The sequence below is a fragment of the Somniosus microcephalus genome, chromosome 13 (genome assembly GCF_052327205.1).
Source record: "Somniosus microcephalus isolate GS21.2 chromosome 13, FLI_Smic_1.0, whole genome shotgun sequence".
In the NCBI taxonomy this organism is placed as follows: Eukaryota; Metazoa; Chordata; class Chondrichthyes; order Squaliformes; family Somniosidae; genus Somniosus; species Somniosus microcephalus.
In genome coordinates, this window is record NC_140999.1 from 10,446,017 (window position 1) to 10,471,745 (window position 25,729).

The 25,729-nt window shown below is 43.5% G+C and overlaps 1 protein-coding gene across 3 annotated transcripts in view; it reads right to left on the reverse strand.

Moving 5' to 3' along the window:
* Positions 1–9,240: 9,240 nt before the first annotated feature.
* The window catches only part of LOC147108047 (small glutamine-rich tetratricopeptide repeat-containing protein alpha-like), a 45,595-nt gene continuing 29,106 nt past the window's right edge, over positions 9,241–25,729 (reverse strand). For 2 of the 3 annotated variants that reach the window (XM_086004492.1, XM_086004493.1), the window contains exons 7-12: positions 22,040–22,178; positions 19,124–19,186; positions 17,263–17,300; positions 17,070–17,165; positions 14,598–14,720; positions 9,241–11,419 (exon numbers count right to left, since the gene is read on the reverse strand). In XM_086004492.1, the coding sequence (XP_085860618.1) occupies positions 14,609–14,720; positions 17,070–17,165; positions 17,263–17,300; positions 19,124–19,186; positions 22,040–22,178 (448 nt within the window). In that variant the 3' untranslated portion in view covers positions 9,241–11,419; positions 14,598–14,608. The remainder of the gene's footprint in view (positions 11,420–14,597; positions 14,721–17,069; positions 17,166–17,262; positions 17,301–19,123; positions 19,187–22,039; positions 22,179–25,729) is intronic. The other variant, XM_086004494.1, reaches the window with a different exon arrangement.

The window sequence follows — 25,729 nt, forward strand, 5'->3', positions numbered from 1 at the left end:
GTGGGATGGCTGTCGGTGTAGGGACCGGGTGCTAGGGTTTGAATGATCAGCCATGATCTCGTTGAATGGCAGAGCAGGCTCGAATGGCCTACTCCTGCTCCTATCTTCTATGTTTCTATTACACCAAGGTTGCAAACTACATAAAGCAAAATGAGATAATCAACATTTGCTTATAAAGGAACAGAAGGAGGCCATTTGTCCCGTCGAACCTACTACATCATTTTGTTAGCCAGCAGCTCCACGTATTTAATTTTAATTCCCTGCCCGTTTCTCGCATCCCTTAATACTCTTACTTCCTTAATATCTTTGCTTATTTCTTTTCATCATGCTCTTTATTTTCAGCGTATCCCAGCTCCCCAGAAGATTGATTTTGTACTTTGTGTGTGCATTTGGTGGGGAGGGCTGGGCAGGGTGTACACACTGGGGGCTTTTCCCCAACCGTTCCTATTGCTCCATTTGTACATTGATTGACACTACTTTAAGAAGTCATGTGTGTGTAATGTGAGAACTAGTGACTTAGCTTTTTATTGTTCGAGTCTCACCGATCCATTTCTGGATTTGTCTGCCATGCACTCAGGTTTTTAATGTTTAGGACTTGAGCTGATCACATTTAAACAAAGAGCGAACGCATGGACTTGTTTTTTTTTTGTGCCGACTTACATCAAAGTGCTTCACAGCCACTGAATTTCTTTCCAAGTGCAGTCACTATTATCAGGTGAGTAAATGCAGCAAGGCGTGTGGGAACACCACCACCTCCAAGTTCCCCTCCAAGTCACACACCATCCTGACTTGGAAATATATCGGCCGTTCCTTCATCGTCGCTGGGTCAAAATCCTGGAGCTCCCACCCTAACAGCACTGTGGGAGTACCTTCACCACACGGGACTGCAGCGGTTCAAGGTGGCGGCTCACCACCACCTTCTCGAGGGCAATTAGGGATGGGCAATAAATTCCGCTCCAGAAGAATTTAAAAAAAGCAACCAACTTGCACACAGCAAGGCCCCACAAACAGAAAATTAAATGACTAGTTAATCTGTTTTTGGGGGGTGTTGGCTGAGGGATGAATATTGGCCAGGGTACCAGGAAAACTTCATGCTCTTCTTCAAATAGTTCTATGTGAACAGGGAGATGTTTAACATCCCATCTGAAATAAAGCGTCTCCAAGCATTGCAGCACTCCCTCAGTACTGCACTGAAAAACCAGCCTAGCTTATGTGCTGAGGGTTTGCAATAGGGCTGGAACCCACAACCTTCTGACTCAGGCTATCAAATGAGCCAATCTGACACTCTATCACCTACTGTAATTTTGAATAATTGTTAAAGATTATTAACTCCAGTGCCTTTATTTCATAACAATTGTAAAACACCCAGAGACAAAAAAACAAACCCTGTAATAGTCACTTGTTTTTTTAGGCAAACACAGTAACCCATTTGTGCACAGCAAGGTCCCACAAACAGCAATGAGATAGATGACTAGATAATCAGTTGGTTGAGGGATAAATGTTGGTCAGGACACCAGACCAGGACATCCCTGCTCTTCTTTGAATAGTGTCATGGGATCTTTTATGTCCACAGGCAGAAAGGATCTCGGTTCAATGTCTCACGTGATAGACGGCACCTCCGACAGTGTAGCACTCCCTCAGTCCTACATTGAAATGTCAGCCTAGATCACGTACTCAAATCGCTGGAGTGGGACTTGAACCTACAACTTTCTGACTCAGAGACGAGAGTGCTACCCACTGAGATAAGGCTGACAAAAAGCTAACCCATCTTTTCTCTTTATAGACACTGAAGGATCTGCTATATTTTATGTAAAACACCCATATTTATTCAAATTTTATATTCAGACTTTTAATTACATTTATTTTATTTTCAACACAAACCTTAACCTAATTTGTTTGCTTCATTAGATCTGTATTTGTTCATACATTTTAGTTCCTCTTAAAGATGAGATGACACCCATCTTTAAGCATTTCTTAAAAAAAGGTTCACTGCAATGGTCAATGATACATTTTATTAAACAATCCCCTTAAACTTTCCTACACCTGAATGTAGTCCCGAGTGCAGGCTGGATCACAACTGCCTTGAGCATCTTGCAAATAAACTAATATCCAATAATTTAGCACAATTTAATCACTCTAGAAAAGAGAAGGCTGAGGGGTGACCTGATAGAGAGGTCTTTAAGATTATGAAAGGGTTTGATAAGGTAGACGTAGAGAAGATGTTTCCACTTGTGTGGGAAGACTAAAACTAGGGGCCATAAATATAAGATAGTCACTAATAAATCCAATAGGGAATTCAGGAGAAACTTTTTTAGTCAGAGAATGGTGAGAAAGTGAAACTCGCTACCACAGGGAGTGGTTGAGGCGAATAGTATAGATGCATTTAAGGGGAAGCTGGATAAACACATGAGGGAGAAAGGAATAGAAGGATAGGCTGATAGGGTGAGATGAATAAGGACGGGAGGCCTGTGTGGAGCCCCATAGACCTTGACAGCTCATCCAAAGCACACAACTCTGCCACTAGAGCTCTCCTTCAGTACTGCACTGATCAGCTTAGATTCTGTGCATGAATCCAGAGTGGAACTTGAAACCACAACCATGGCATTAAAAGTTAAATCGCAACGTATCAGGAGCACAACTAAAAGACGATTTGTAACCTCTTTAAAGCACTTCTCTCCAACGTGAAGTAAGGTCACCAAGCAATAGCACCATCCTGTGGTTGGAGATAGTAAAATATTGTTAACTGCTCGTATGTTGCACTGAAGCTGGGCAGTGTGTAAAAAAACAGGTTCTGTCACTCAGACAGAAAGTCTAGCTGTCATTTGGACAAGTCATGTGAGATGGCTTTAAAATTCTCATCATTTTCAAATCCCTCCATTGCCTCGCCCTTCCCTATCTCTGCAACCTCCTCCTACTACCCACAGTCCAAAGATGTGCGGGTTAGGTTGATTGGCTGTGATAAATTGACCCTTAGTGTTAGGGGGATTAAATACATGGGGTTACGGGGATCGGGTGGGATATGTGTCGGTGCAGGCTCGATGGGCCGAAATGGCCTCTATCTGCACTGTGGGGTTTCTGTGATTTCTGTGATTCTGTGATACCCTCCGAGATCTGTGCGCATCACCGATTTTCATCGCTCTCCCATTGGTGGCTATGCCTTCAGCCGCCTAGACGCCAAGCTCAGGCATTCCCTCCCTAAACCTCTCTCTAAAACCTACCTCTTTGACCAAGCTTTTGGTCACCTGTCCTAATAACTCTTTATGTGGCTCGGTGTCAAATTTTGTTTGATTAATCGTCCCTGCGAAACGCCCTGGGACGTTTTACTACATTAAAGGTGTTATATAAATATGTGTTGTTATGACAGGATGGAGGGGTAGAGGGAGAGACAGACAGGCCAACAATCATAGAATTGCACCCAAGCAGGAGCCTTTAGCAAAAGGGCGGTGAAGGAAAGAAAATCTTATTTTTAAGCTGCATCGGTCAACTGTTTTACAATTTAAAAAAAAAGTATATTTTAATAAACTTGCACGGGGGAAGGTGACACAGGATTTCATTGCATACTTCCTCCCAGTTTAAAATATAATACGACAACAGCCCTGTTTAAAAAGTTAAAGTTAAAACGAGGTTCCATTAATTTTGCCCTTTTGTCACTTGGGTGCAATAACTTTAAGCAACATGACTGCTATGGTCAGCATTTGTATGCAACCGAGTGTTGCGGTGTATTGATCCAGTCTATGCTTTGGCTCAAATGCCTGATTAGAATGATTTGATGTATTGATCCATTCCGTCTTTTGTAGCAGCTGCCTGATGACGTGTATTGATCCATTCCACGTTTTGTATCTGACCTTAGCACAGGCTGATCTGGGACTCCAATAAAGTGTCGGCCAGTGGCTCAGCAGGTACCACTCTCGCCTGAGTCAGAAGGGTGTGGGTTCAAGTCCCACTGCAGAGACGTGAGCACAAAAATCAAGGCCGACACTCCAGTGCAGTGGTGAGGGGAGTGCTGCACTATCAGAGGTGCCGTCATTCAGCTGAGATGTTAAACCGAGGCCCCGTCTGCGCTCTTGGGTGGATGTAAAAGATCCCATGGCACTATTTTGAAGAAGAGCAAGGACGTTCTCGCCGCTGTCCTGGCCAATATTTATCCCTCAATCAACATCACTGAAACAGATTATCTGGTCATTATCACATTCCTGTTTGTGGGAGCTTGCTGTGCACAATTTTGGGTGCTGCGTTTATTACAACAGTGACTCCACTTCAACAAGTATTTCATTGGCAGTAAAGCGCTTTGGGATGTCTGGTGGTTGTGAAAGGCGCTATAGAAATGCAAGTCTTTCTTTCATGATAGGCTAGAGGCAGCATCAGATATGGTAGCTTAGTGATCATGTTACTGGACTAGTAATCCAGAGGCCTGGACTAATAATCTGGAATATATGAGTTCAAATCTCACCACGGCAGCTGGGAAATTTAAATTCAGTTAAATAAATAAATCTGGAACAGAAAGGTAGTATCAGTGATGGTGACCATGAAACTACCGGATTGTCATAAAAACCCATCTGGTTCACTAATGTTCTTTAGGGAAGGAAACATGCTGTTCTTACCTGGTCTGGCCTATATGTGACTCCAGACTCACAGCAACGTGGTTAACTCTTACCTGCCCTCCGAAGTGGCCCAGCAAGCCACTTGGTTATATCAAAAACCACTAGGAAAACTATAATCCACTCGGACTGCAGTGGTTCACCACCACCTTCTGGAGAGCAACTAGGGACTGGGCAATAAATGCTGGCCTTGCCCCTGACACCCACATCGTGTGACTGAATTAAAAAAAATATAGACCTGAGAAACTGGTTAGTCTGGTGAATTAACAGCAGAAAATGCTGGAAATACTCAGCAGGCCAGGCAGCATCCGTGGAGAGAAACATCCACAGTATTTTGCTATTACATTAGTCTGGTGAATGTTGTTTAACGATACATCAGAACTATTCCAAGTTGGCCGAATACTTTTACACTACAAATACCATTGACAGAAAAGATGATTCAAAAAGTTAGTGAGAGTTCCCGTCAACTTTCTCTCAGAGAATCCAGTGGTGGTTACCAGGTCACAGTAAAAAAGGTTAACGGGCAGAATTTAGATAGCTCAAATGTTCCAACAGAATGAGGCACATTTTAGTCCCTCGGTCATAGGTAAGCGGGAAGGAGGGGTGAGAGGGTGATGTATGACTACAGCGGAACTGTATCCAGCATGAGTCGTCCTGCAGCAGGGGAGGGTTAGGAGGAATATCGGTCTATCTACTGTTTTAATGAGGAGGTGTCCTGCAGTTGTCACACACTGCAGAGCCTAGAATAATCAACAGCATGACCTGAGTTACAAAGAAAAGCAAAGCTGCACATAAACTTCATCAATTTTCCCCCTCCAACAAGAAATGTTAAATGACCACCACAAAATTGAAAGTTATGGCTAAAAGGGTTATCGCGGTCTCCTCTGCGATAGGGAGACCAAACGCAGATTGGGTGATCGCTTTGCTGAACACCTCCGTTCAGTACGCAAGTATGACCATAAGCTTCCGGTTGCTTGCCATTTTAATTTTCTGTCCCCACTCCCACTCTGTCCTCGGCCTCCCAACACTGTTCCAACAAAGCTCAACAGAAGCTCGAGGAACAGCACCTTTTCTCTACCACAGAAGGCAGTAGAGGCCAATTCATTAAATATATTCAAGAAGGAGTTGGATATATTTCTTAAGGCTAAAGGGATCAAGGGATATGGGGAGAAAGCAGGGACAGGGTACTGAATTTGGATGATCAGCCATGATCGCATTGAATGGCAGAGCAGGCTCGAGGGGCCGAATGGCCTACTCCTGCTCCTATCTTCTATGTTTCTTTCGATTAGGCATTTCACAATCTTCCGCACTCGACATCAAGTTCAACAATTTCGGATCATAACCACTGCTCCTATTTTTTCCCCCCAGCCAGCAGGTGCTGGTAATGATTCTGTTCCTTTAATCTCTCCTGCCTTCCACCCTGTCACAGACCCTCCCTTTTGTTCTTTCCTCTCCTCTCCCTGCCCTTGCTTAAAACCGGTTATGTCTGTGACATTTTCCAGTTCTGATGAAAGGTCACCAGCCTGCAACGTTAACTGTTTCTCTCTCGCCAGATGCTATCTAGCCTAAGTATTTCCAGCATTTTCTGTTTAAATTGCTAAAAGGTGTTTTTCAATTTTCAAAGGGCTGACTTGTCCTTACTGTCACTAGACTTAAATAAATGTCCTGTTTTTCAGATACACTGTGCACTGCACAGGTATAGTTAACACCAGTGGGCCCAGTAACCAGATTCAAGTCAGCCAATAATTACCTCTTCCAATGTTTGAATTCCAGTGTGTACAATTATTTTTTTTTGCACGAGAACATATTAAGACTTCACACATTTTAAGACAGGGGTCAAAATTCTTAATTTAACACACTGATAAAGCTACTCCTCCTTCAATTAAAAACTGATTACATTTAAGCACAAAATTAACAAAGGCTCAAAGTAGAAAATTAGTTGAGTTTTTTTTTTAAATACGTTCATCGACCAGTTAAAGGCTTCCAATAATTGGTCTGCAAACTTTTACATGGCATGTGCGGTGGGTGGAATATCAGGTGCAAAACCCGTGCCTAAAGTGTGGACATTTCTCTCAGTTAACCTGCTGCAGACGTCCAGTTTTTATTGCGTGTGTGATTTAATCAATTGTCAGAACAGCGCAGAATGAATGCAAACTGCTTTGTATTTCAATGATCAGCTCATGGTGACCAGTACGGGTATGGTAGTATAGTGGTTGTGTTACTGGACTAGTAATCCAGAGGCCTGGTCAAATGTTCAAATGCCACTATGACAGCTGGAAATAAATCTGGAATAAAAAGCTACCATCAGTAATGATTGTCGTAAAAACCCAGCTGGTTGACTGATGTCTTTCAGGGAAGAAAATCCGCCGTCCTTACCCGATCTGGCCTATATGTGACTCTAGCAATGTGGTTGACTCTCAACTTCCCTCTGAAATGGCCTAACCAACCACAGTTATATTCAAGAAGATGGCTCACCACCACTTTCGAGGGAAATTAGGGATGGGCAATAAATGCTGGCCTTGCCAGCGACGCCCACATCCCAGGAATGAAATAAAAAAAGAGCCTTAGAATAGCCTGTCCAGCGTCATTGGATAGATGAACCCTCCAAAATGATACTGAGCTATGCAGACCAGTGAAGTATTGGTTTCCTAGCCGATCTCAACAGGGGGCTGCAGTTGGGACATAAAAATTGGTTGCATAGGAACAGGAGGAGGCCATTCAGCCCCTTGAGCCTGTTCCACCATTCAATTGGATCATGGCTGATCTGTACCTCAACTCCATTCACCCACCTCTGTTCCAAATCTCTTAATACCTAACAAAAATCTAGATGCCAGTCTTGAAAATATCAATTGACCCAACAGCCACAGCCTTTTTTTGTTTTGGGGGTGGGGGGGGTGGCGGTGGAGGAGAGAGTTCCAGATTTTCACTATCCTTTGTGGAAAGAGTGCTTCCTGATTCCACACCTAAATAGCCTAAATCCAATTTTAGGATTATTCTCTTGCTCTGGATTCCCCCACCAGCAATGTTCCCTTTAAGCTGCTTGGCTCGACCTCCCTCAGCCGGCTTGGCGGCTTTTCAATAGGGAAAAACTGCGCATGCCTGGTATTTTGAATGGGCCCCTTAAAGGGGTAGCGCATCAAAAAGAAATTACAGGAACATTGCCCACTGGAGGAAATTGCTTCTCTATCTAAACTATCAAATCCCGTAATAATTTTAAATACCTCAATTAAATCACTCCTCAGCCGTCTACTATCAAGGGAATACAAGCCAAGTTATTGCAACATGTCCTCAATGTAGTTGGGCTGAATGGCCTGTTTTTGTGCTCTATATTCTACGTAACTACTGTGGTGAATCTGCACTGTACCCCTTTCCAAGGCCAATACATCCTTCCTGAGGTTCGGTGACCAAAACTTGGGAGTACCGCGTACAGTTCTGGTCACCATATTATAAAAAGGATATAGAGCCACTGGAGAGGGTGCAGAGAAGATTTATAAGGATGATACCAGAAATGCGAGGGTATACATATCAGGAAAGGATGAACAGGCTGGATCCCTTTTCTCTTGGAAAAAAGGCTGAAGGGTGATTTAACAGAGGTCTTTAAAATTATGAAAGGTTTTGATAGAGTGGATACAGAGAGAGTGTTTCCACTTGTGGGGGAAGAGCATAACTTGAGGCCATCAATATAAGATAGTCACCAAGAAATCAAATAGGGAATTCAGAAGAAACTTCTTTACCCAGAGAGTGGTGAGAATGTGGAACTCGCTGCCACAGGGAGTGGTTGAGGCAAATAGTATAGATGCATTTAAGGGAGAAGGGAATAGAGGGTCATGCTGGGAGAGTTAGATGAGGAAAGATGGGAGGAGGCTCGAGTGGAGCATAAACGCCGACATGGACTGGTTGGTCCAAATCACAGAATCACAGAAACCCCACAGTGCAGATAGAGGCCATTTCAGCCCATCGAGCCTGCACCGCCACATATCCCACCCGATCCCCGTAACCCCCCGTATTTAATCCCCCTAACACTAAGGGTCAATTTATCATAGCCAATCAACCTAACCTGCACATCTTTGGACTGTGGGAGGAAACCGGAGCACCCAGAGGAAACCCACGCAAACACGGGGAGAATGTGCAAACTCCACACAGACAGTCACCCGAGGCCGGATTCGAACCCGGGTCCCTGGCACTGTGAAATGGCCTGTTTCTGTGCCATATATCCTGAGTAACTGAACAGAGTACTCCAGATGCGGTCTGACCAAGGCTCGGAACCATTGCAGCATCGCTTACTCACATTTGAATGCCAGTCCCCCTCATTATCCATAGTCTAGGAAAAGGTGGGGGTGGAAAGGGAGAAAAATCAGCCAGGGTTCCTGCTCATGGTTTAGTGATCTTTGTTGGGAAGTGTACACATCAGATGCCAAACAAGGGCAGGATTGTGGTTTGAAGAATGGGAATTAGGGTTGGGTGCTGGAGGGCAACCAGTATTTGTGGATCGGTAAACTGCATTTTGGTTCATTACACCTTTGGGTAAGGTGAGAAGATTGGAGGGAAAGTAAGAGGCTGTCACTTTGGGCTAGGATTCAAAACCACATCCGAAACAAAAGGGAACAGCTTTCCAAACACAAACACAACAAACACAACGAACTGCTGTACAGAACTTTATCAGTTACTGTTTTACATAACGAGATCCTGACTGGTGACAAAATTCTGATATTTTAACAGTTACTGGACTCTTGTGCGGATGAAATAAACACCGTTTTCCCCCCCCCTCAATTTTTTTTTTAAAACAATACAAATGTATAAAGGCTCTGCAATTCAAGTAGTATTAAAAACTTTAAATAAGCAGATTACCCTGGGGGTAGCAGTATGTTTACGGCAAAGTATTAACCTTCATTATTACAAATGGGAAAAGACAACATCTGGTGGGATGAAACTCTGCTTAAATATTCACTTCAAGAAGGGTGGCTGTACATGACTGTTCATCACACTAAATGGGAACAAGGAACTTGAGAAGTTGCATCTTGTGTGGAGGATTCAGTTGCAATCCACTCCCAGGAATAATTGTGTGTGTGTTTTTTTAATACTTGCAATTCATTTGTTGTTCTTTGAATATTGAAACATTGTGCATCAAGAACAGGGGTGTCCTGGTACTCAAAACCCCCCAGGCGACTCAATCTTATTTGTGTTTTATATATTTCTTGTGTGCTGGTTTGTCCTGATTTGCATTTTAAGGGCCTGGCAGTTTTGAGAGGGCTGTTCTTAGCACTGTTGCCTCATTGCTGGGCAAATCCTGGGCCAGAACATCGGGATGTGTTAGTATTTGAAACTTATGATAGATGCAAATAAGTGGGACCATGGACTTGGTATAACAAGACAAATGCTTTGCTTGCGACACCCCTGCCCAGGAACAGGTCAGTTAGCTACTTGCAGAACCACTGGTTGAAGGTGACTGAATAAGCCAAATTTAATTTTTATGACCTGGCATTCCAGGATTTTTTTTAAACCAGTGTTTTGCAGATTGCATTCTGTGATCCAGTAAGTTTAGAACGAATTAATTAGAGTCACTAGTTTGCTGCTGACTGAATAAATCAAATTTATCACAGGGACATCCACCGACGTTTAAGGTTTGCATTCGCTCTATTTTTCCATGAAAACTACACACTAGTGGTCTTGGCCATGTGGCACAGGTTGAATATATATGTGCACAAACAGGACACCAAAACACTTCCATGAATACCTTAGGTGGATTTACAAAAAGAAAAAAAGATTCCATAAGGGAGTTTTACAGAAATTTAAGGGAAATGTTTTGAGTGACAGAATGGGAGAACTTTCACTTCAATTTGTCCCCTCCTTTTATGAGCAGGTGTTGGCCACAGACACTGGCTGCTAATGAAGACCTTTTATTCCTACAGCTAGAACAATGCACATTACATGCTCAATCCTCGGGAAATGTGGGGTTTTGGCAGTGTTTTGGGGTTTTTTGTTGCATGCAGCATCTGAAGTCTACACTGTAAAAGGATTCTTTAAAATACATCAACTACAAATTGGAAGTAGATCTCAATTCTGTTGACCTGATGATGCTAGTGATTTCTCAAACAACTGTCACTGAAAAAAGTTCCACCATTTCACTCCCGGGGCCAACTTAAGATTCGTGTTCACCTCTCGTTCTCAAACAGTCAAGTTTAAAAAGACTACGCACAAATCCTTTTTTCCTACCATCTTCTGCGCCATTAAAAAAGCCTACGTGAATGAAAAACACAAGTGATGTTAATCAATCAGATTGCAAGCTGAATTAGTTTGTATTTATAGATATGGCTTCTGCTGTTCCATTCTCCTGAACAGATGAAATGCTGGAAAAAAAAATGCTTCAGACAACAAAAAAATTCTTATATAAGCTTTGTAAGCCTAAACAGTATAAAGTGAACGAGGGTAATGTCAGTATTGTGAGAAGGCGAGGTATGGAGCCATTGCTGTTCCGTTTCTTTATTTTAAAGGGAACAGTGGAATCTTACAGGACGACAGGTGTTCTGGAGAAGTGATAGAGAAGTTAGGTGTTCCTCGGTGAACATTCTGATTAAAAACTTAGAGAATCACAGAAAGCTCACTACATAAATTCCACAAAAAGGTTGATAAGTGGCTTTTGCAAGCTTGAAAACCCAGTTTTTTTTTTTTATTCCGTATTTACAAGTTGTCTGTTCTTCGCTCAGAGGATCCGCCTGAACATGCAAGTGACAGTACAAATCATTACTTCAAGTTCCTGATGGCAAAGTGAAGAACAAACGACCTCAACTCGTAGTAGTAAGGGTTGGACTGACTCACATCTCCTGCGAAATTAAAAACATCCAAAAATTAATCAACATGTGCAATCTTAACTGAGAAATGTTTGTTTTTTTAAAGCTGTATGATTGGAAACCTTTCTTTTACATAAGAACTTAAGAATTAGTAGCAGGAGAAGGCCATACAGCCCCTCAAGCCTGCTCTGCCATTCAATAAGATCATGACTGATCTTCGACCTTAACTCCACTTTCACGCCTGTTACCCATATCCCTCGATTCCCCTAGAGCCCAAAAATCTATATCTCGGCCTTAAATATACTCCACGCTTCAGCATCCATAGCCCTTTGGGGTAGAGAATTCCAAAGATTCTCAACCCTCTGTGAAGAAATTCCTCATCTCAGTCTTAAATGGCCAACCCCTTATCCTAAGACTTTGCCTCCTAGGTCTAGACTCTCCAGTCAGGAGAAACAGCCTCTCAGCATCCATCAACCCCCTCAGAATCTCATATGTTTCAATGAGATCACCTCTCATTCTTCTAAACCCTGGAGCCCAATCTACCTCCCTAAAGACCTTTGCTGGGGTGCAGTTCCACTGGCAAGTCACCCCCTCTCATGCAATGTAATGCGCTATTCTTCACACCCGAGAGTCTGGAGGGCATTCGACAATGGAGGGAGTCACATCCAAGCCCAATTTGTCCTCACCAGCCGGCCATACATGTGCATAGAAACATAGAAGATAGGAGCAGGAGTAGGCCATTCAGCCCCTCGAGCCTGCTCCGCCATTTAATGAGATCATGGCTGATCATAAATTCAGTACCCTGTCCCTGCTTTCTCCCCATATCCCTTGATCCCTTTAGCCTCAAGAAATATATCTAACTCCTTCTTGAATATATTTAATGAATTGGCCTCAACTTCCTTCTGTGGTAGAGAATTCCACAGGTTCACCACTCTCTGGGTGAAGAAATTCCACCTCATCTCTGTCCTAAATGGCTTACCCCTTATCTTTAGACGGTGACCCCTGGTTCTGGACTCCCCCACCATCGGGAACATCCTTCCTGCATCTAGTCTGTCTAGTCCTGTTAGAATTTTATAAGTTTCAATGAGATCCCCTCTCATTCTTCTAAACTCCAGCGAATACAAGCCCAATTGACCCAATCTCTCCTCATACGTCATTCCTGCCATCCCAGGTATCAGTCTGGTGAATCTTCGCTGCACTCCCTCCATGGCAAGAACATCCTTCCTCAGATAAGGCGACCAAAACTGCACACAATACTCAAGGTGTGGTCTCAACAAGGCCCTGTACAACTGTAGCGAGACATCCTTGCTCCTGTACTCGAAGCCTCTCGCTATGAAGGCCAACATACCATTTGCCTTCTTAACCGCCTGTTGCACCTGCATGCTTACCTTCAGTGACTGGTGCACAAGGACACCCAGGTATCGTCGCACTTCCCCTTCTCCCAATCTATTGCCATTCAGATAATAATCTGCCTTCCTGTTTTTGCCACCAAAGTGGATAACCTCACATTTATCCACATTATACTGCATCTGCCCAATCACCCAACCTGTCCAAATCATCTTGGAGTTTCTCTGCATCCTCCTCACAGCACACATGCCCACCCAGCTTTGTGTTGTCTGCAAACTTGGAGATATTACATCTAGTTCCCTCGTCTAGATCATTAATATATATTGTGAATAGCTGGGGTCCTAGCACCGATCCCTGCGGTACCCCACTAGTCACTGCCTGCCACTCGGAAAAAGACCCGTTTATTCCAACTCTTTGCTTCCTGTCTGCCAACCAGTTCTCTGTCCAAGTCAGTACCTTACCCCCAATCCCATGTGCTTTAACTTTACACACTAATCTCTTATGCGGGACCTTATCGAAAGCCTTCTGAAAGTCCAAATACACATCCACTGGTTCTCCCTTATCTATTCTACCAGTTACATCCTCAAAAAATTCCAGTAGATTAGTCAAGCACGATTTTCCTTTTGTAAATCCATGTTGACATTGTCCGATCCTGTCACCGTTTTCCAAGTGCTCTGCTATTACATCTTTTATAATGGACTAGCATTTTCCCCACTACCGATGTCAGGCTTACCAATCTATAATTCCCCGTTTTCTCTCTACCACCTTTTTTGAATAGTGGGGTTGCATTAGCTACCCTCCAATCCATGGGAACGTTCCAGCTTGGGGGAGGGTCCATTGGATAGCAGTATGGAGCAGGACGCTTGGACAAGTGCAGCACTCCTACCGCTGTCCTGAATGCGACCAGCTAAGTCAGTTGAAGTGGGAACCAAAAGTGGTCAGTAAAATCAGCAAAATGTTGGAAATGCACAGGTGAGCCAGCATCTGAAAGCCTCAAAATTCCTCAATTCTCAGATGCTGAATGACCTGTGGATTTTCGGTTCACTTTCCCCCTTAAATTCTGGTGTTGCTGTCCTTTTCCTCTCTCATCGCTCTTTTCCAGGGGGTTCGACGATTAGATCTGCTGGTCTCGCACTATTCAGTGATGATACTTCCACCTTCAAACAAGACACGGGGGTAGGCAGGAATGTGGAGTAATCAGATCAGACCAGCTCGAGCGGCCTACTCCTGCTCCTAATTCGTATGTTCATATGACACTGAATAGAAGCAGCTACTGGACCAGTGGATTCCCTAGCACCGGAGAAGGCACCTCCCACCTCCTCAGTTAAATAAAGGTTTTGCACAAGTTTATCTGTCAACAACTTACATTTATGTAACACACTTAAAAAAGGTAAAAAAAAAGTCCTAAGCTGCTTTGTAGAGGACCAGACAGCCTTGTGGAAGAGTGAAGAGGTGACTGAATACTCGGTCATAGAGATGGGCTGTTAGAGGAGGCTTCGAGAGAGAAGGGGGCAAGGGTTTAAAGAGGTGTCCAGACAGCAGAATTAAAAAGTTTCTGCCTTGGTTTGGCTTTTGTCCCACGTTAAGGAGATTCTCCTGGATAAGGCCGTACACCTGCAATGACCTAGTACATTTACCTCCCTGCTGTCTACAAACTTACTTTATATTCACACCGATTTTTTTTGCTAACTTCAAAATGAGGAAAATACACCCTTTTATCCTCTAGTACTCATTTTATTTAAGTGAGAAGATCATTGAAAAATTCACATGAGGCTGCCTGACCGAAAATGCTACTTTCCCATATCTCTGAAGATAGCTTCTGTACGTGTCTACATCTCCCAAATCGCTGTCAAACAGCACTCACCTCGTCTGCTGTTAGGACTGTTCCTCGTTGCTGGCACTGGGGGTCCGGCTCCGGATTTGGCTCCGTAACTGTTCAATTAACTCTGGGTTCTGCTGCTGCATCTGCTGTGCAAACTGTTGCCCGCTGGGTTTAAAAAAAAAAAGTAAAGAAAACAAGTCACAACAGAAATGAGACATGATTTGTGTGGACTTTGTGTCATTCCCCAGCTCGAGACAACCTGCTCCCCCCAACACACTTCCCATCGGGTGCCTGAAAACCACACTGGGAACAGTTGGGGGGGGCCCCCCCCCCCCCCCCCAAGTAATTTGGTGCAGGGCAACGTCCCATCAATTTCTACATGACTAGTTCGCAGAGTATTTCAATTTTAAATACAAGTCCCAGACGCAGTAAAAATGCCAGTTTCTAAACTATAAAGCATTTGTCGTAAAAAGTCGGTTAACCCAGTAAGGGTGCATGGCAGCCCAAGATAGCTGGAGATAGTAAATGACCCAAACAAAAGCACGAGAGTAGATGCCCATCACAGGTATTCATTCTACAATTCAACACATTTTTCAAATGGATGACACAGGGGAGCCTACAAGCAAAGAAAGAACTTCCATTTATATAGGATCTTTCACATCCTCAGAAGGGCCAAAGCACTTCACACTCAATGACATACTTTTAGTGTTGTCACGGTTATAAAGTAGGGGAATGTGGCAGCCAATTTATGCACAGCAAGATCCCACAAAAGGCACGGAGATAAATTAAATTTTAGTGACTTTGGTTAAAGGAGAAGTGTTGGCCAGGACTCCTCTGATCTTCAAATAGTGTCAAGGCATCATTCGTGTCCAGCTGAGGGGACAGACGGTATTAGCACCCAAGAATTAGGAGCAGGAGTAGGCCATATGACCCTTCGAGCCTGCTCCGCCATTCAATAAGATCATGGTTAATTTTCAACCTCAACTCCACTTTACCTGCCTGATCCTCATATCCCTAGATTCCTCTAGAGTCCAAAAATCTATTTATCTCAGCCTTGAATATACTCAATGCTTCAGCATCCACAGCCCTTTGGGGTAGAGAATTCCAAAGATCCACAACCCTCCGAGTGAAGAAATTCCTCATCTTCTAGACTCTCCAGCCAGGGGGAAACAACCTCTCAGCATCTACCCTGTCAATTCCCCTCAGAATCTTGTATGTTTCAATGAGGTCACCTCTCATTCTTCTAAACTCCAGAGAGTATAGGCCCAATCTACTCAATTGGCATCTCACCCCAAAGACAGAACTTCTGACAGTGCAGCACTCCCTCTGTAGTGTACTAAAGTGTCAGCCTCAATTATGTACTCAAGTCTCTGGAATGAGGCTTGAATCCATGACCTTGACTCGAGTGTCCTCCCACTGAGCCAAGATTGACACGTTTGTTGCTGCTGAAGATAAGTCATCCAAACTACACAACAGAATGGATGAGTAAAATGTTCTCTTTATCAGCTTCAAGTCCCAGAAGTGACAAAAGAATTCTGGGCGCCACACTTTAGGAAGGATGTCCAAGCCTTGGAGAGGGTGCAGAAGAGATGAACTAGAATGGTACCAGGGGTGAAGGACTTCAGTCATGTGGCAAGACTTGAGAAGCTGGGGTTGTTCTCCTTAGAGCAGAGAAGGTTAAGGGGAGATTTGAGAGAGGTGTTCAAAATCATGAACGGTGTTGAGTGCACACACAAGGCGAAACTGTTTCCAGTGGCAGATTTAAGGTGATTGTCAAAAGAACCAAGGGCGACATGAGTTTTTTTTTTTTACACAAAGAGTTATGATGATCTGGAATGCACTGCCCGAAAGGGTGGTGGAAGCAGATTCAATAGTAATATTCAAGAGAATTGGAGAAATACTTGAGGGGAAAAAAAAAACTACAGGGCTATGGGGAAAGAGCAGGAGAGTGGGATTAATTGGCTAGTTCTACCAATGAGCTGGCACGGGCCCAATGGCCTCTTTCTGTGCTGTATCATTCCAGATATATGCAGAGGTGGACATAGAAACATAGAAGATAGGAGCAGGAGTAGGCCATTCGGCCCCTCGAGCCTGTTCCGCCATTCAATGAGATCATGGCTGATCATCCAAATTCAGTACCCTATCCCTGCTTTCTCCCCATATCCCTTTAGCCGTAAGAAATATATCCAACTCCTTCTTGAATATATTTAATGAATTGGCCTCTACTGCCTTCTGTGGTAGAGAATTCCACAGGTTCACCACTCTCTGGGTGAAGAAATTCCTCCTCATTTCTGTCCTAAATGGCTTACCCCTTATCCTTAGACTGTGACCCCTGGTTCTGGACTCCTCGACCATCGGGAACATCCTTCCTGCATCTAGTCTGTCTAGTCCTGTTAGAATTTTATAAGTTTCAATGAGATCCTCTCTCATTCTTCTAAACTCCAGCGAGTACGAGCCCAATCGACCCAATCTCTCCTCATACAGACAGGAAGAGCAAGAATAAAAAGTACTCACGCTTGGATGAGGCCTGCAATATCATTGGCTCCTGTCCCAGGCCCTGCTGCGGCACCTGCTACCGGACCGTATGACCCAGACATCATTCCAGACATTCTGCCCAACAGAATTGGAAACAAGTCGTTAACTGAATGGAAAAACTTCGGAATTGACAGTAACTAAAAAGAGAAACCATTGAAAGAAAGAGACTTACAATTGCTGTACTTGTGAATTCTGCATTAGATTAGATGCCTAAAAGAGGAAATCATTGAGAAATCACTGATATGTAAAAATAAACTAATTCTAGTTGACCCATTTAAGTAACTGTTTCTTGCATACCTTGAAGTTTCTTTTAAAGATTCAAGTATAAAGTAATGGAAAATATTTCATATTACAAGATGCAAATGACATTCAGCAATAAAGAGTTTGTTACTTGGTATGATACCCTCCTAGTTAGAATGCTGATCTTCTAACCAAATTTGGAGAAGATTTTTAATTTTTTTTTTTTATTCATTCATGGAATGTGGGCGTCGCGGGCAAGGCCAGCATTTATCGCTAATCCCTAGTTGCCCTTGAGAAGGTGGTGGTGAGCCGCCTTCTTGAACCGCTGCAGTCCGTGTGGTGTAGGTACTCCCACAGTGCTGTTCGGGAGGGAGTTCCAGGATTTTGACCCAGCGACGATATACATCCAAGTCAGGATGGTGTGTGACTTGGAGGGGAACTTGGAGGTGGCGGTGTTCCCATGCGCCTGCTGCCGAAGAAGCCTTGGCGACTTGCTGCAGTGCATCTTGTAGGTGGTACTCACTGCAGCCACGATGCGCCGGTGGTGGAGGGAGTGAATGTTTTAGGTGGTGGATGGGGTGCCAACCAAGCGGGCTGCTTTGTCCTGGATGGTATCGAGCTTCTTGAGTGTTGTTGGAGCTGCACTCATCCAGGCAAGTGGAGAGTATTTCATCACACTCCTGACTTGTGCCTTGTAGATGGTGGAAAGGCTTTGGGGAGTCAGGAGGTGAGACACTCGCCACAGAATACCCAGCCTCTGATCTGCTCTTGTTGCCACAGTATTTATATGGCTGGTCCAGTTAAGCTTCTGGTCAATGGTGACCCCCCAGGATATTGATGGTGGGGGACTCGGCAATGGTAATGTCGCTGAATGTCAAGGGGCGGTGGTTAGACGCTCGTTTGTCGGAGATAGTCATTGCCTGGCACTTGTGTGGCACAAATGTTACCTGCTACTTATCAGCCCAAGCCTGAATGTCGTCCAGGTCTTGCTGCATGCGGGCATGGACTGCTTCATTATCTGAGGAGCTGCAAATGGCACTGAACACTGTGCAGTCATCAGCGAACATCCCCACTTCTGACCTTATGATGGAGGGAAGATCATTGATGAAGCAGCTGAAGATGGTAGAGTGTAGAATCTACCTCGTTATTACATTGCTGAGATGATCTATTGTTACTGGGCTTATTCAGCATATTGGCTACCAATATGCTATTGGAATAATTGTGCTCAAGTCAACATGCTTAATGTTGGCAATATCTTTCTTAATTCATCACCATAATCTGCTCCCATCACCCACCAACCTGTGCACATCAGTACTTCACCCAGTGTTGTACAGCTCATAATACTCTCTCCAGACACAACCCAAGATTAGAAGGGGAAAATCTGGAACCAGACTGTGACAGCATCAGACAGTACAAGTGGACACAGTAGAGAAATTTCACACTTGCACCATCAAACCTGACTCCAATCCTAGTGGCAACGTCATCCATCATCAGCAGCTCCCACCCAAGGCCACTTGGAGGAACCTTTCATGAACGGAATGATCCATTTGCGAGATGTCAGGTATGAGAAAGCAATCGTACAGATGGCGCATCTCAGCCAAATGGAACACAGCTAAGTTGCTGGTCACAGAGCAGTAGCGGGAACAGGTCAGGGATATGTTCATGGCACGGGATTTCTTCACCCAATCAAGGGGAAGGTTATTTGGTGGTAAGTGACCTTGTGGGGGGACAACCGATTAGAAAAATATAAAAATCATAAAAGGAGCAAGTAAGAGACCAAGCGGCAGAATTACCATATTCATGAAGCCTGGGTTATTCAGTAAACCTGCCAGATCGAACCCACCGCTGCCTCCTGTCTGGGGGGAAAAGAACAAATACTCTGTGAGCTAAAATGAGAGGCGTTTTTTTTGTGGGGAACAGGGGAGAAGGGCCGACATCAAGACGAGGGCACATGTACTCTAGAGAACTGCACTTCCACTCAATTGCACGGTGAAACATTCTCCCATTTCAGTAGCCGGTCAGCCACCAAGCTTGAAATGCAAAAGTGAACTATTCTCTGCTCACAAATTCGATAGAAAAACAGCATCAAACTCCCATTCAAGGAGTTACGAGATATTTGAATTGCATCTACACCCCCGCAAATGTTTTCAAATTCTACCCCCGTCTTCCTGTAGCTCCGAGTTAAAAGAATACCAAGTACAAAGGTTCCCCTGTATCAAAAAAGTATATAAAGTAGCAGGCACACAAAAGGTACTGTTTACACCCATCACTAGGATGACAGGAAAAGGCGAATTCCTCTTCCACTACTCTTGTGCAGGAGTTATCCCACTATTGCACAACAGCTTGCATTTATATAGCACCTTTAGCATAGCAAACGTCCAAAGCACTTTATATTGGGCCGGGGGGGGGGGGGGGGGGGTACCCAATGGAGCAGGAGAACAAAATAGATAAAAAGGGATAAAAGGATCATGAGAGGTGACCAAAGTCTTCGGTGACAAGATGGGTATTGAGGTGGAAGAGAAGTAGAGGTCTTTATGCAGAAAGTTCCAGGGAATATCGAGCATAAAAGCTCTGCCATCAATTGCAGAGCAAAAAGACTTCAGCGGGTTAGAAACATACTACCTCCAATACGAGCACCCTAGTCAAAGTTGCCCAAACCTCCAATTCAACACACAAAACTTTGAAATAATATTGCGATAAGTTTGTTATTTAATCCTTTGCATGCTGCATGTAGATTTCTGCTGTATACGGAAAAGAATGATAGAATATAGAACACAGGAACGGGCCATTTGGCCCAATTAATCTACGCCAGTGTTTATACTCCACAAGAGCCTCCTCCCACTCGAATTACCTCTTCTCACTCGGCCCACATAACAGACAGTCCTTTGTCCCTCATGTATGCATCAAGCCTCCCCTGAAAAGCATCAATGCTTTCTGCTGCAACTACTCCATGTGGCAGCAAGTTCCATTCTCGCCACACTCGGTGTAAAGAAATGTCTCCGAAAGTCTTTATTTGATCTGTTAGTGACTATCTTATACTTATGGACTCATTGGAAACCGTTTCACCAAATCCACCCGATCAAATTCCTTCATCAGGTCTTCTCTTTTGCAGAAGAGCCTCAGCCTGCTCAATCCTTCCTACTAGTTGCATCCCTTCAAATTCTGGAAACATCCATGGACATCTTTTCTGCACGTTCTCCAGTGCTTCAATATCTTCTTTCTGCTTTGGAGACCAGTACTCCAAGTGTGGTCTAACCAAGGTTCTATACACAGGAAACTCTCGATTTACCAGCACCGAAATAACCGGAAATCTCTGTTAACCGGCAAAATTCAGGAGTAGGTTCAGGTAAGTTTTACTTCATATTAGTGGCCGTTCCTGGATCTGTGGCTGTGTAACCGGGGTTCCTACACCTGTTGCTAAGCAACAGGGACGCCTGGATCTTGTGGCCGGGGTTCCTGCACCTGTTGCTAAGCAACAGGGAAGCCTGGATCTATTGCTGCGTACGGGGCTCTCGTACCTTTTACTATACCTCTCTGTAATCCGGACTTTTTGATAAACCGGCACCACGCTGGTGCCGGATAAAAAAGTTTCCTGTAAATGTATTACCTCCCTGCTGTTGTAGTCTATTCTTCTAGAAATGAACCCAAGTACTGTAAATGGTTTGCACTCTTTATGGCCTTATCAACTTGCATTGCTGCTTTTAGCGATTTATGCACCTGCATTCCCAGATCTCTTTCCTCTACCCCATTTAGTTTCTTGCCTTTCAAGGTCTCCTTATTCCTCCTACAAAAATGAACCTGCCGTAGCAGGATTATGGAGGTTCAGATGTGCTGGAATACAGTTCAAAAAAGTGCTGGATTTCTCCCCTCAACCAAGGGACACTGAACAATTGTGCCCCCCAACAATGCCCTTGCTAAAAATTGGCTACCTCAGCGCAGACTAGGGATCAAACCTGGGAACTTGCTGGTTACTCAATACCACACTGGACAAAGGATTTATCTGCTGAGTCAGTCTGAAATACCATGCTTTTAATCTCATCCAGCTCTACCTTGCTTCCGTTCTTTTGCACACAGCAAGCCAAGCACATACAACGGAGGTGGTTATCCTTTTAAATTGCGTGCGTGATCATGCAGCATTTGCGAAGCATTTTTCTGAAGGATTCTAATAGGTATTTCTAAAGCAGAGAAATGTAAAACAGCATTGCATACCGAAAAGGGGTGGAAAGTCTGCTCTGCATTGCCAACCGGGTGGACTCTGTCCTGGAGTCAAGTGGCTCCAGACTGGCTCGCAGGCCAGTCTGAAATCACAACCCCCGCATTTCAATCTACAGATTTGCTTCATCGACGGCTTGAGTGGCCAGCAGCAAGGACGCAATCAGCCAGGAACCCCATTCACGGAAAGATTAGAATTTTTAAAAGAATACAATGTCGAGGATAATTTTTCTCAACATAAATATTTTTAGAATATAGAACAGAGGAATACTTGGACTTGAAAGTATTCCCTCTCTCTACTTCCCTCTCATTTATTACACAAGAATTGCTGAAATAATTTTTTTTAAAGAAGCTTCTTGTGCAGACATGTTACTGCAAATAAAGACCCTTGAAAATTGATTGCAGCCAAATCGTGCTCATATGTGAACTTAACAAAATCTTGTGTGTTCACAGGATTATGCGATATGTGCAGACCATTATTTCATTTCAGCACTTACTGGACTTGGTGCATCCTTGATCTTCTGTTCTGCTACACCGAGGTTTGCTTTGTACGATTCGTTGTCAGGATCCAGCTCCAGAGCCTTCTTATAGTAATCAACTGCCTCGCTGTATTTATTTAGACTAGCCAGGGCCAACCTGAAATGAATCAAACCAATTAACTGTCTTTATCCAGGCAGAAACACATTTTGTATCCTTAGAATACACACCATCGCTGCACAACTTTATAGAAAATGTAAAATGTCAGAATTACAGTTTGTGCATTCCAGAATTTTACAAAAACTAAAACGAGAACTTGGCGCTTTATCACACCCAAAGCACTTCACAGCCAATGAATTACATAAGAAATAGGAGCAGGAGTCGGGCATTTGGCCCCTCGAGCCTGCTCCGCCATTCAATAAGATCATGGCTGATCTTCTACCTCAACCCCACCTTCCTGCACTATCCCCATATCCCTTGATTCCCTTAATATCCAAAAATCTATTGATCTCTGTCTTGAATATACTCAACGACTGAGCCTCCACAGCCCTCTGGGGTAGAGAATTCCAAAGATTCACAACCCTCAGTGAAGAAATTTCTCCTCATCTCAGTCCTAAATGGCCGACCCCTTATTCTGAGACTGTGACCCCTAGTCCTAGGCTCCCCAGGCAGGGGAAACATCCTCCCTGCATCTACCCAGTCAAGGCCTGTAAGAATTTTGTATGTTGCAATGAGATCACCTCATTCTTCTAAACTCTAGAGAATATAGGCCTAGTCCACTCAATCTCTCCTCATAGGACAATCCCCCCCATCCCAAAAATCAGTCTGGTGAACCTTCGTTGCACTCCCTCTATGGCAAGTATATCCTTCCTTAAGTAAAGAAACCAAAACTGTACACAATACTCCAGGTGTGGTCTCACCAGGGCCCTATATAATTGCAGTAAGACATCTTTACGCTTATACTCAAATCCTCTTGTAATAAAGGCCAACTTACCATTTGCTTTACCTGCATGTTAACTTTCAGTGATTCGTGTACAACCCAGGTCCCTCTGAACACCAACATTTCCCAATCTCTCACCATTTAAAAAATACTCTGCTTTTCTATTTTTCCTACCAAAGTGGATAACTTCACATTTCTCCACATTATATTCCATTTGCCATGTTCTTGCCCACTCACTTAGCTTGTCTAAATCCCCTTGAAGCCTCTTTGCATCCTCCTCACAACTTACATTCCCACCCAGCTTTGTATCATCAAACTTAGATATATTACATTTGGTCCCTTCATCCAAATCATTGATGTAGATTGTGAATAGCTGATGCCCAAGCACTGATCCTTGCGGTACCCCACTTGTTACAGCCTGCAAACCAGAAAATGACCCGTTTATTCCTACTCTGTTTTCTGTCCATTAACCAGTCCTCAATCCATGCTAGTATATTACCCCCAATCCCATGAGCCCTAATTTTGTTTAATAACCTCGTGTGGCACCTTATCGAATGCCTTCTGAAAATCCAAATACACCACATCCACTGGTTTCCTCTTATCTATTCTGCTAGTTACAACCTCAAAAAACTCTTAACAGATTCATCAAACAGGATTTCTCTTTCATATATCCGTGTTGACTCTGCCCAATCCTATTATTATTCTCTAAATGCCCTGTTACCACGTCCTTAATAATAGATTCTAGCATTTTCCCTACTACTGAGGTCAGGCTAACTGGTCTGTAGTTCCCCGTTTTCTCAAATAGTAGGGTTACATTTACTACCTTCCAATCCGTGGGAACACTTCTAGAATCTATGGAATTTTGCAAGATTACAACCAATACATCCACTATCTCTAGTCACTTTTCAAAACCCTAGGATGTAGGCCATCAGGTCCAGGGGATTTATCGGCTTTCAGTCCCATTAATTTCTCCAGCACTATTTTTTTTTATTTTTTTTTTACTAATACTAAATTCTTTCAGTTCCTCATTCTCGCTAGACCCTTGGTTCTCCACTATTTCCAGGAACTTTTTTGAATCTTCTGCCGTGAAGACAGACACAAAGTATTTGTTTAATTTCTGTGCATTTTCTTTATTCCCCATTATAATTTCTTCTGTCTCAGCCTGTAAGGGACCCACGTTTACTTTCGCTAATCCTTTCCTTTTTACATACCTATAGAAGCTTTTATAGTCTGTTAATGTCTCTCGCTAGTTTACTCTCATTCTATTTTCCCTTTCTTTATCAATTTCTTGGTCCTCCTTTGCTGAGTTCTAAAAATCCTCTCAATCCTCAGGCTTACTACTCTTTTTGGCAACATTATAAGCTTCTTCCTTTGATCTAATACTATCTTTAACTTCTCTTGCTAGCCACAGTTGGACCACTTTTCCTGTGGGTTTTTTTGTGCCTTAAAGGAATGTATATTTGTTATAAATTATGTATTAATTCTTTAAATGCTAGCCATTGCTTCTCCACCATCATACCTTTTAATGTAGTTTCCCAATCTACCTTAGCCATCACTTTCAAACTCAATATCATATTATGGTTACTCATCCCTAAAGGCCCCTTTACTACAAGGTTATTAATTAACCCTTTCTCGTTGCACAATACTAGATCTAAAATAGCCTATTCCCTAGTTGGTTCCTCAACATACTGATCTAGAAAACTATCTTGCATACATTCCATGAATTCGTCCTCCACACTATTACTGCAAATTTGGTTTGCCCAGTCTATATGTAGATTAAAGTCCCCCATGATTACTGTATTACCCTTGATACATGTGCCTCTAATTTCCTGATTTATACTCTGCCCTACATTACAACTACTGTTTATCAGGGCTGTAAACAACTTCCACCAATGTTTTCTGCCCCTTGCCGTTTCTTAGCTCACCCAAACTGATTCTACTTCTTGACTTTTGGAGCCAAGATCCTTTCTCTCTACTGTCTTTATCCCATCCTTTATCAGGGCTACCTCTCCTCCTTTTCCATTTTGCCTATCTCTTCTAAAAGTTAAGTATCCTGGAATATTTAGATCCAACCTTGGCTACATTGCAACCACGTCTCCGTAATGGCTATTAGATCAAACCTATTCATTTCTATCTGCGCGATTAATTCATCTATTTTGTTGCGAATGCTTTGCGCAGATATAGTGCCTTTAGCTTTGACTTATTTCTATTTTTCCCTGATGTCACCTTAGTCACTGCTGCCTTATTACCTTTGTTACTCTCTCTGTCCCTTCCTGTCCCACTCTGCTTATTTTTTACCCAAAACTCTACTGCTCTAGAGCCTTGACATTTCTCTCGCTGCTTTTAAATTTACTCTTTCCTGAATCCTCCCACCCCCCACTAGTTTAAAGCCCTGTCTACTGCCCAAGTTATGCGGTTCGCCAAGACACTCACCCCAGCCCAGTTTAAGTGGCGCCCGTCCCAACAGAACAGCTCCCTCTTTCCCCAGTACTGGTGCCAGTGCCCCATGAACTGAAACCCCTTCCTCCCACAATACTCAGCCACGCATTTAAACCTCTAATCTGTTTGTCCCCATGTCAATTTGCACGTGGCTCAGGTAACAATCCAGAGATTATTACCTTTGAGGTTCTGCTTTGTAATTTGGATCCTAGCTCCTTAAACTCACTCCGCAGAACCTCATTCCTAGTTCTACCTATATCGTTGGTTCCTACATGGACCACGACAACTGGATCCACCCCCTCCCACTCCAAGTTCTCCTTCAGCTGCGAGA